The sequence below is a fragment of the Nanorana parkeri genome, unplaced genomic scaffold, assembly GCF_000935625.1.
Source record: "Nanorana parkeri isolate BGI_ZX_2015 unplaced genomic scaffold, ASM93562v1 scaffold260, whole genome shotgun sequence".
Taxonomy (NCBI): domain Eukaryota; kingdom Metazoa; phylum Chordata; class Amphibia; order Anura; family Dicroglossidae; genus Nanorana; species Nanorana parkeri.
The window spans coordinates 776,267-787,453 of record NW_017306528.1 but is presented as its reverse complement, the minus strand read 5'-3'; the positions used below and the strand labels follow the sequence as shown (position 1 = coordinate 787,453).

The following is an 11,187-nucleotide window of genomic DNA, read 5'->3' as shown; positions in this document are numbered from 1 at the left end:
AATAGCCTTTGTGTGCATTTTCTCTTCTATTATCTAATCATGCATGGATGAGATAATTATATAGGAATTTGCTTTTCAGATGATTGAATAATTGAAGTCAATAGTCACACAATTTATTATGTGAGGATTTTAAACTCCTTAAGTAAATTAGCCTCAAAATCATGACTCACTGGGTACACATACACACACCCCATGTTACTGCCCCCCTGAACACTGGGGCTCCCCCATGCAGACTATGACATGCGGTATAACCTGCTAATAGTGAGTGATGACATGGCCTTGCTCTCTGTATTACAGGTATGCTTTCCACAGCTCGTCTTGGTTGGTGGCAGGCAAAGCTGACCCGGCCACCCCCGGGAGGGTCCATTATCACCCGGACTCCCCAGCCAAAGGCGCCCAATGGATGAAACAAATCGTGTCCTTCGACAAGCTGAAACTGACCAACAATTTACTGGACGACAACGGACATGTGAGTGTGAATTGGGGATTGGGGGGAACAAGGTTTAGACTCACTGGAGTCATCGACTCATAGCTCTATTAATCTGATATATTCATCTGGGCATCTGTCACAAGTTCCAACTGGAGCTGGGGACTTATAACTGAAAACACATGGATTACGTTCAAGAAATGTAATGCTTGAAATTCGCTGGAGCTTTTCACTCCAAAGCTGATGTTTATTGTGAGTACACATACAACATATGTCTGGGAAATCGGCTTGTGGTTATTAAGCTACCAGCCACTTTCTAGCATTGGAATCCTACACCTCTATCTTTGAGATGATTTAAGGAGTAGATAATCTTCAATCAAAAAGTGTGTGATTATTCCTTTTTATTTATGTAGAAAGCATCTGCACATGACTGGGTATTCTAAGGTAAAACGGATTTGATTTTTATATGATTGGATAGTTACAATTATTAATCAAATTATTTTGTGAGTCAAGAGTCTCAACTCCTTTAGTAAATCAGCCTCATTGTGTCACACGGATGGCTAGTTAAGTGATAGAGGTGGTTGCCAGCACATAGGATCAGACAGTGCTCATAACCGGGATATCTGCAAAACTATTCTTTGGACAGGAAACCAAAAGTCCAGGTTGTAACGTTCGTTAATCGTTTTATTAAATCCGAAGGATCAAAATACAGGCAACAGTTTCTGGTTGTGCTCCGCTCTGCAAGCCAACAAATCACACATCCTAATAACAGGGTAGCAATGACAGTTTAAATGACAGAACTATCCAGGAAACAATGTTGTTACTAAGAGAAAATAGAACTCAAATCAAAACAATTGAAGCAATTGTAATAAATGAGTCATTATAAGTGCGCTGGATGCTGTGTGTACACACAAATCAGGAATCGGCGTACTGGACCTGTAGAACAGTACTTACTGCTACTACTACTTAATAATAATAATAATAATAATAATAACAACTATTATTATTTATGCAATTGTGTGTTTTGTGTTAGACTAACTTGTTACACATTTGTTACAAATGTTTCGACTTGAGTTCTCTTTGTAACAATATTTATCTTAGTAGTCATGTCATTTAAACTTGAACACTTACATCAGTGTTTGGATACTGGATAATAAGAGTTCTGCAACCAATATATACTGTATGTATGTGTGTATATATATATATATATATATACAAATATGATTTTATTTACTAGAAATGTACTTTGCTATGTTAACTATATGCATAACCTTTACATATTGATTTGCCTTGATAAGAGAACGTAGAGATGGCCAGAAAGATAGGTGATATGTGTGTCCAGGGCAGTGACTTGAGTAGGGCAGTAGTTCAGGGCCTACATAAGACAGGGGTGCAAAGTAAAATTTGGAACAAAAGAATAGGGAATGCCTTTGAAAGTTGGGCATGAAGCAGCGAAGTGAATCCGATGTTACAATGATTGTACTTTACCACAATCCCTTTGGTTTTTGAAGGCATATCATAGAGTGTGTTTGATCCAGTCCTGGTGATCGGGTGATAAATGTGTTCTTGTATTCCTGCAGATCATCCTGAACTCCATGCACAGATATCAGCCCCGTTTTCATGTGGTGTATGTGGACCCCAGGAAGGACAGTGAGAAATATGCAGAAGAGAACTTTAAGACATTTGTGTTTGAGGAAACCCGTTTCACCGCAGTGACTGCCTATCAGAACCACAGAGTGAGTATTTCTGGAGTTTATTACCGCTTCCAATGCATCATTTATCAGAGCCTTCCCAATGATGGATGATGGCCCGGAAAAGTAGAAGGAGGGGGGAAAAAAAGCTGCTTAACCATAATGCAGAGCAGCCACTACTAGCAAAACACAGCTCTGAGTCTAGAAGAAAAGAGAGATGATCGTTTACAAATAAGTAGACTTTTCCTTTGACTGTTCTCATTTTCCAGCGATCAATAAAGACATTTAAATATGTCAAATTCACTTAGGAAAACACTTCTTGGAAGAAGGCAGGGAGAGGTCTGTGTTTTTCTCAGATAGGTACATAAGGCAGGGAGAGGTCTATGTTTTTCTCAGATAGGTACATAAGGCAGGGAGAGGTCTATGTTTTTCTCAGATAGGTACATAAGGCAGGGAGAGGTCTGTGTTTTTCTCAGATATAGGTACATGAGGTAAGGGGAGAGTGTATTTTCTTACGTTTGTATCATTCATTGCAGGCTGGGTACATCTGTATTGATGCTGTACTACATCATAACAAATTCCCTCTACTGCAGATCTGAGTATTAATTTTGTTATAAATGTTCTCACTCCTTGTACAGAGATTACAGAGATTGTTGAGGAAATGGTGTTGTATGTCAGGAGTCTGGGCACTCCTGTGGTCCTGGTAGCAGTACTATAACCACACCATTATATGTTGTTAGCAGAGGTTGTCCTGCGCTTGGAGCTGCTGACTGTGCATCTGCTAAAGCACTTGGCCATGTAGAGCAGGAAATGGGGAGCAGAGGGTTCAGTCACTGATGGACATCAGGAGCCAAACACTGCAGAAATCCAGTCACTAGGAAGAAAAAACAACTCTGAAACCCAGAGGGATACCATTACCTACGTAAACCCTAGACCCACTCTACTTTGACTCCTATTGCTTCCCCACTGTGAAATGTCAATCAAATTGTGTTTGGACAAATCTGCTTTTCTGTTTACCTAGATTTGCCAATCCCCATGTACAAACCTAGCACAAAGGAAGTGCCCATCACTGGTCAATTTCCACTAATTTAATCAGGTAAACAACTGCAAATAAAGCAGCAGAAGCCTGTCCTTGCATCTAAATGGATGCAGGCTTCTAGCAGGACTGTCTGTTATAAAAGTAAATGAGCCTTTCTTATCCTCATACCCTAATTAAGTTATTCTCAGTTATCACAGTCATATTAGAAGGAGGAGTGTAGAAATAGGAGGCTTGTAGTACATACGCAGGCAGACAGCTCTTCAAAGCCATCAGATTCAATAAACAAGTTAACTGAGGCTCATTGAGAACAAGTGAGAGGATCTGCACGGCCAGGAGGGGATATGTGATTCCATTCATGAGCACTGCGTGCTTCCATCTATGAGTGCTGCATGCTTCCATCTATGAGTGCTGTATGCTTTTATCCATGAGTGCTGCATGCTTTTATCTATGAGTGCTGTTTGCTTGTATCTATGAGTGCTGTGTGCTTGTATCTATGAGTGCTGTGTGCTTTTATCCATGCGCTTTTATTCATGAGTGTTGATTGCTTCCATCTACGAGTGCTGTGTGCTTTTATCCATGAGTGCTGCGTGCTTTTAACCATGAGTGTTGATTGCTTCCATCTACGAGGGCTTTGTGCTTTTATCTATGAGTGCTGCTTCCTTCCACCCATGAGTGCTGCGTGGTTCTATATATGTGTGCTGCATGCTTCCATCTATAAAGGCTGTGTGCTTTTATCTATGAGTGCTGCATATTTCTATCCATAGCCGGTGCTGCCACTATAATGGGGGTTGCGACGCAGGAGGAAGGGGTGCAAGTAGCTGCTCTTGCCTAGGGCGCAAAATAGTCTAGTACCAGCCCTGCTTCCATCCATGAGTGCTGCTTGCCTCCATCTATAAGTGCTGTGTGCTTGTATCTGTTAGTGCTGTGTGCTATCATGTATGAGTTTTGTGTGCTTCCATCTACGAGTGCTGCCTACTTCCATCCATGAGTGCTGCACGCTTTTCTGTGTGAGCGCTGTGTGCTACCATCTATTGTTGTGCACTTCCACCAGTGAGCTCTGTGTGCTACCATCTATGCTTTTTGTGTGCTTCCATCTATTGGTGCTGTGTGTTTCCACCAATGAGTGCAGCATGCTTCCATCTATGAGCGCTGAGCTGCAATCTACGATTGTTCTGTGCTTCTTTCCATGACTGCTGTGTGTTTCCATCCATTGGTGCTATGTCCTTCCATCTATGAGTGGTATGTGCTTCCATCTATGAGTGCTGTGTGCTTCCATCTGAGTGCTATGTGCTTCCATCTATTGGTGCTCTGTGCTTCCATCTATTGGTTCTATATGCTTCCATCTATAAGTGTTATGTGTTTCCATCTATTGGTTCTGCATTCTTCCATTTCTGAGTGCTGTGTGCTTCCATTTCTGACTGCGTTGTGCTTTCATCTCTGACTGCTGTCTGCTTCCATCTATTGGTGCCGTGTGCTTCCCTCCATGAGTGTTCTCTGCTTCCATCTATGAGTGCTGTGTGCTTCCATCTCTGACTGCTATGTGCTTCCACCTATGAGTGCTATGTGCTGCCATCTATTGATGCTGTATGCTTCCATGAATGAGTGCTATGTGGTTTCATCTATTGGTGCTATGACCTTCCATCTATGAGTGCTATGTCCTTCCATCTATGAGTGCTGTGTGTGTGCTTCCATATATTGGTGGTATGTCCTTCCATCTATTGGTGCTGTGTCCTTCCATCTATTGGTGCTGTGTCCTTCCATGTATGAGAGCTCTGTGCTCCCATCTGTGAGTGCTGTGCACAGATTTTCTGAGCATAATGTTACCGGTTTGCAGAGAAAGAGGTGGTGTGTGCAGTGCTCATGTGAGGTTGGCATTTTCCTGATGACCTGGGACAGCTGCTCTCTTTCTCTCTCCCCCTCTCACTGCCTCTCTCCTGGTTTCTATCACTTTGACCTCTAAAGTCTGAAACTGTCACTGAAAGGGCTTAAAGTTTGTTTTTCAACCCATTCCGGAAACTCACAATCACATACTTTATCCACGGATTTACTTAAATATAGAAAATGCCCTGCCTTGTCCCAGATGAATTAAATAAATACACACGTATGATTTAGCCAGCGATTTGTCTTAGCTGTTCTGCTGGTGACCCATCGATGTAATGTGGCGTATTCTTACAAGTGCATAACACACCCTCCTATTCTCCCAGCAGCCTGTCTGCTTTCTCCTCCAGCTAGCGTTACAAGATAGTTTTTTTTGTTTTTCTTAAAGAGAAGAACCATATGTTCCTCTGCAGATTGGCCAAACTGCTTACTTAGCCCATGGGCTACTAGTTGTTATGCTGTATGTATACTGTCAGGTTTATGGCTATGTAAGCTGCTTTAGTCATAACTTAGGGAGAAAAAAAAAGGCACCAGTATTTATTTTCTGTATTTATTGGGGAATGGGTTTGTCCACATAAGCAAGGTGATTTTTTAAATTGTTTTATTCCAATGTGACAGATTTAGGGATGCAAATTAGATTTACCAGACTGTGAAAAATATGAAACCTAAAAAATGTGAATGATTGCTTTGCGTCAATCGAGCGTTATGCCGAGCTGGCGTTTGTTGTTCTGATTTTGGTTTTCAAAAGGTGCTGCTTGCCACCTTTTGTAATCTTTTACCTTGATAATATCTTCCGCAAATGACATTTCACCCTGTTGGAAAATTGATTTGCTCATTATTTACCAGTTTAATCTGTCTAGTACCAGGCTAACTCTTGTAAACGTTTAGTGGTTTTGGCAAAGTTTGGGAAGGACTTACTAATTTTTATTGACATAAACTTAAGAAAGCCAAAGATAGTAACTTAAAAGTTTTGATTGTTTTGTGATGTATACAATTTAAAGGGGTAGGTTTCCCCCCGCCTGATATTTGGGACTTTGAACTAATTGAGCTGATATCTTTCAGATCATAAGTGTCCTGTTATTTAAGGGGCAGATTTATCAAGCTCAGTAATCTGTTTTCCAACATAAATTCACCACTTCCCTGAATTTATGAAGGGAGCTTTGGCAATGAAATCAATGTTCCAAGGCTTGAATTTGCAGCAATAGACAGTCCCAGATGTTTTGTTTTCTTGCACTGTCAAAATCAATCGTTTCTGAATACTCAGTAGTGTGTAGGGCAATTTGACAAAAAACAGGATTTTCCCTTGCCATGATTGGATGATTGAAATGAATATAGCTTCATTTATACCATTTACTAAGTGAATGTTCTTTGTTCATTTAGTAAATTATCCTCAGTATTTTCTGTGAGATCTCTATTTATTCAACCTCTAGAAAAAATTTGGTGGGGACTTTGACTTTTAATTCCAATTTTAAAAAATCTTGCAGGTTTATGATGGGATGATTGCATTTACGAGGGAAAAGTTTTGAGAGATTAAAAAAAACTCCAGAAAAATGTCCCCTTATGGCTCAAAATAATGTGGGGTTTTTGTAAATAGTGCTCCCACTAGTGTTAAGGTACAAATTTGGGATAAGCACAAATTCAATATGAATTTTCTAAGTTCTAATTAGATAAAAATTTTAGAATTATTGAAAATTATGGTTGACAGCTTTTGGCCCAACCCATAATGCCTGGAGCACTACTTGGTCTTAAAAACACCCTTGCAGCTGCTAAAACTACCAGGAATTTTTTTTTGACTGAAATGAATCAAATAAAAGTAGTTTAGGGTGCCCCTAGCTAAGAATTAAAAGAACAACTTTGATTCCATAGCCAAATATGGGCTGCATAGCTCTATTGTCACTGACGCTGTGCCTGGAAACCATGGTGGGTTTGTAATACCACATAGAGCTTTAGGGCACCTCCCAAACCTGTAATTTAAAGGATTTATGTATTTTCAATGTGGTACTCACAATTGTATGAAATGCCTACATTTTTTATGTTTTTGGTGATAGCAAATGTCCTCTATAGTGCTTCATTTGACCAACATGTGACCTTAAAATAATCCCCCATTGAATTTAATGCAATTGTAACTTAAAATTTTAGTTTATCGATTTTGTTTCTATTAAAAGAATTGGCGTTGAATCAAATTGAGCACATTTGTTCATTGTTAGTGCCCCAAGAATACTAGTGTCAGTCATGCTAGGTGTATTTATGAGGAACCTGCCTTTTTGGTCCTATTTTTTAATCATTTCAGTGTCCCAAAAGCAAAACAGACATTTATATGGCTCACTAGAAAAATATCAGCTTTGATGCTAAAACAGAACCAACTACTGGGCTTTTGAAATTTCAATCCTGTGTTAGTTTGGTGTCACAAGGAGCTATTTGCAGGCATATAAATACCAAGGAAATAATGAGTTTGAGTTGGCTTATCATTGGTAAATATGCCCTTAATGTTTCTTTGTAATGATAACATTTTTCAAAATTGATTGTCCACAGAAACTGATTTTCTAAAAATCTGGCAGCTCCTTTTTCTATGAATCTTCAGTTATAGTTTTGTACCCTGATGGCTGTGATTAGTGTTTGGTTCGCCTGATTTTTGTAGAATTTCCTACCAGATGATCAGCCTGTGCGTGACCAGCCTTGCACCAGCTGACCTGTTTTACCCCAGCATCTAATAATTAGCTTTTAAAGGTTTTACATGGGAGGAATTTTACAAAACTGTTTCCTAAAAAGTTACAAGCAAATGAAAGTTACAAAACAGTAATTGAGATTATGTTTTTTTTAATTCTTTATATTTACGTTTGCAAAATGCTTTCATTTTTAAAAATCCATATTGGATGTTTTAAATGAGCCTTGTCAATTACAATTTGTTGTATATATAAATATTATTTAATAAAAAATAAAAAAATAAAAAATATAATTCCCCTTATCTTTCTACACCACAGAACATGGGGCTAGTGTAAAAGTTATATTATTTTGATAAAAACATTTCCTAACCTAAATGGGGTTGACCAGATATTTTCCCTTTACTGATTAGGCCTTGGAAGTCAATAGAATTTTGCTTTATAGTAAATAACCTTCCTTCCCCCCAGTGTCCAAGGAAAGGAAGCAGCTGGTCATTTTTTATATGAGGCTAATATAAATACATTCAAGGAGATTTATAAAGGTGTAACCTTTTTAGTTAACCCAGTGAATCTGTGTTCCATTCAGCTAATGCAATGGAAATTCTTTTTACATTCTCCTGGAAACAAGCGGGTGTTTAATGTGAGCAAAGGTTCACTGGGTTAAGTGGAAAAAAAGACCTCTTTAGTAAATCAACACCACTGAGTCTTAGAAAATGTAGTAATAAGTACTAACTTTCTCCCCAGCTTGAGCTGTTGTGTTTACTGTACTGAGGGAGTTTGGGAAGCACTTAAAATAGTGAAGTTGTGCGCTCCCCAATCATGTGCAGGGGAAATTAAATAAAAATAAATTTACCTTACACATACACACACAGCTTCATATTGCTAAGTAAACATTTTCTACTCCTTTAGTATTTTTGTTATTGTATTTATATTTCTTGATAGGTTCAGGATACATAATTAAAAATGTGTTTGTTCTTTTTTTTACTCAGGCAATTATGAAATATTGCCTATAAATATTGCATATCATGTTTGGCATATAAATATTGCATATAATGTTTAGATTTCCAGCCAAGTCTTATTAGATGTATGTCACACTAGCGATCCTTCTGCTGGCAGGAGCTCACTATCGATGTGATCACTAGAGAGGGCAAAAAGGCACTCGCCTGTTTCTACTGCATGGCTCCCTAGCTGACCAGAACAACAGTTTGTCACTTCCTCACTGGATGGAACAATGCAGCATCTCCCTCGACATTGAGGCAGTGATGTCTTGCTGTACTGGCCAGTAAGTAAATGATGACATAGAAACAATTCGTTTTTTAATGTTTTTTTTCTAGCCATTCTGTTACTAGGGATTGTCGCCAGCAAGGGGTTTGCTAGTATGACATACACCTGTTTTCACTTTGCCTTAGTTTCTATTCACACACACTTATCAGTTGCAGCTTGTCACTGATCCTTCAGTCCAACTTCAATAATGTGACAGTGCATGTATATTTCCAGCCAGCAGGTGGTGCTCTGGATTTCTTTTCACACATTTGTTAGGCTAGCATTAGCTGATTTGCTGAAAAAAAGCCTGCACTGTATAGAGATCAATAGCTCAAGCTGAAATTCATATTTAAAATTCAGATACGTGATTCCCCCCTCCCTGGTTCTCTTTTTAGAAGAGATTCACCTGCCCACATGCAGTATCATTGGCGCGGCCTGTATTAAATGTTCATTTATGATGATTTTTTAGAAATAAAAAAAATGGACCAAAAAACATTATAATTTTACTGTAAATGAAGACACTTTAATGTATAAAAATTGCAATAAAGAAAACAGAGCCAGAGCCTATACCAGCTAGTTATACTCTTATATTTTCAAATTAGCTCAGGAAAAATAAAATATGAAAAGTCATTACTGTGGACAAGTGTTTTTTTTTTAAATTTTAATAGGTGGGAAGTAAGAACGCTTAAATGTCACTGTTTCATGGCTCTGAATGCATTCATAAGTGTGAATCACTTTGCAATTCTGGTAGTTTTGGTAAATAATCTAAAGTTTATGATAATTCATAAACACAGGCACTCAGAATTCATGAACTGCAGCACATACTTGTGTGAATTGTAAATGTACACTTTACATGGGACTTACTTGATTTTTGCTGCACAATTTCACCTTTGTGTGTATTTAAATGTTATTTGTGTACCATCATTTTTAATTTATTTTTCACTCTTTTTTCTTCTGTGAAAAAATATGTAAAATAATTAGGGTCTGTTTTTCGCATAGGACTAGGTGCAGGATAGCGAAAATAAGCTTCCATAACCCTCAGGAGCCATTTAAAACCCATTGCACCTTTAATAACCACCTTCATTTCATCTTCCCTATTGGCTCTAATGGATTTCACCAAAATGGCAACATTTTTGACTAAATTTTAAGGAAATAAAACATTGTGCTTTGCAGAGATTCAGCTATTTTGCAAGGTTAATGTGACTGGGAAATCTCTTTCTAGACCAATTCCGGCCCTAAATCAGTACATCATTTTTAAAATTGAAATGACATCTTGCTGAATAACTAATACATTTTTTTTTTACTTCACCCTAGATCACCCAACTTAAAATTGCTAGCAATCCCTTTGCAAAGGGCTTCCGGGACTGTGACCCAGAAGACTGGTGAGTGTTGTTTATTGAAAAATATTATTGTGAAAATGAGTTGCAGTGCTCAATATATATATATATGTGTTTATATTTACATTTACTGTTTCCATTTTATCAGAAGTGAGTTTACAAGATTTTACCCTAAACAGAACCTGATTTCCAAGGACAGAACAATCACTACATAGTTAAATAATATATTATAGTTGCAATTTTATGAACAAGGTTATTTGCAATAGCAAAATCTTCACTAGCACTTGCATTGTATTGACTTTAGTTTAAGTGCAAGTGGTTGCATGCCTCAGACCTCAGTGCAAAATGTTTGCACAGGGATATCAAGAATTTGCTAAACCGGTACATGCAAAGGAGAAATGAGGATGAGTGGTTACCATACTAAGTTTGTATTTATAAAATAGCTACTGAACATTTTTTAGTGTGTACTTAATTATACATCAGGAATGTTTTATGAAATATCTAATGAGGCTAATTGCATCCACTTTTCTATTTTTCTGTTAGTTACAGATAGCCAAGCTTGGCTATGGGGAAATCTTAGAATCATTTTTTTTTTTAACTTGGCTGAATATTTGAAGTAAACAATGACTGGTTGTTACACGGCCTGGTAAAAGAAGCTATAGGGCTGATTTGATTGATTGTACATTAAGAGATTTTGCTTACCAATGCCAAAACAGTGGTGCCAAAAAATCATACTTTAAATACCAGCAGCCTCCATCAGTACTACCTTTCCCTCTGCTTTCCATGCATATGAATCAGGATTTCAAAAGTTTTATTGTTTTCTTCAACACACAAAATCACAAAACACACCATTACTCACAAGGGGAGAAAAAAAAGGAAAAAAAAAAAAAAA

The 11,187-nt window shown here is 38.0% G+C and overlaps 1 protein-coding gene across 1 annotated transcript in view; it reads left to right on the top strand.

Annotated features, from left to right (window-relative positions):
• The window catches only part of TBX1 (T-box 1), a 28,475-nt gene that overhangs the window by 8,708 nt on the left and 8,580 nt on the right, over window positions 1-11,187 (top strand). The window contains exons 4-6 of the mRNA XM_018556960.1: window positions 298-469; window positions 2,008-2,163; window positions 10,273-10,340. Coding sequence (XP_018412462.1) covers window positions 298-469; window positions 2,008-2,163; window positions 10,273-10,340 — 396 coding nt within the window. The remainder of the gene's footprint in view (window positions 1-297; window positions 470-2,007; window positions 2,164-10,272; window positions 10,341-11,187) is intronic.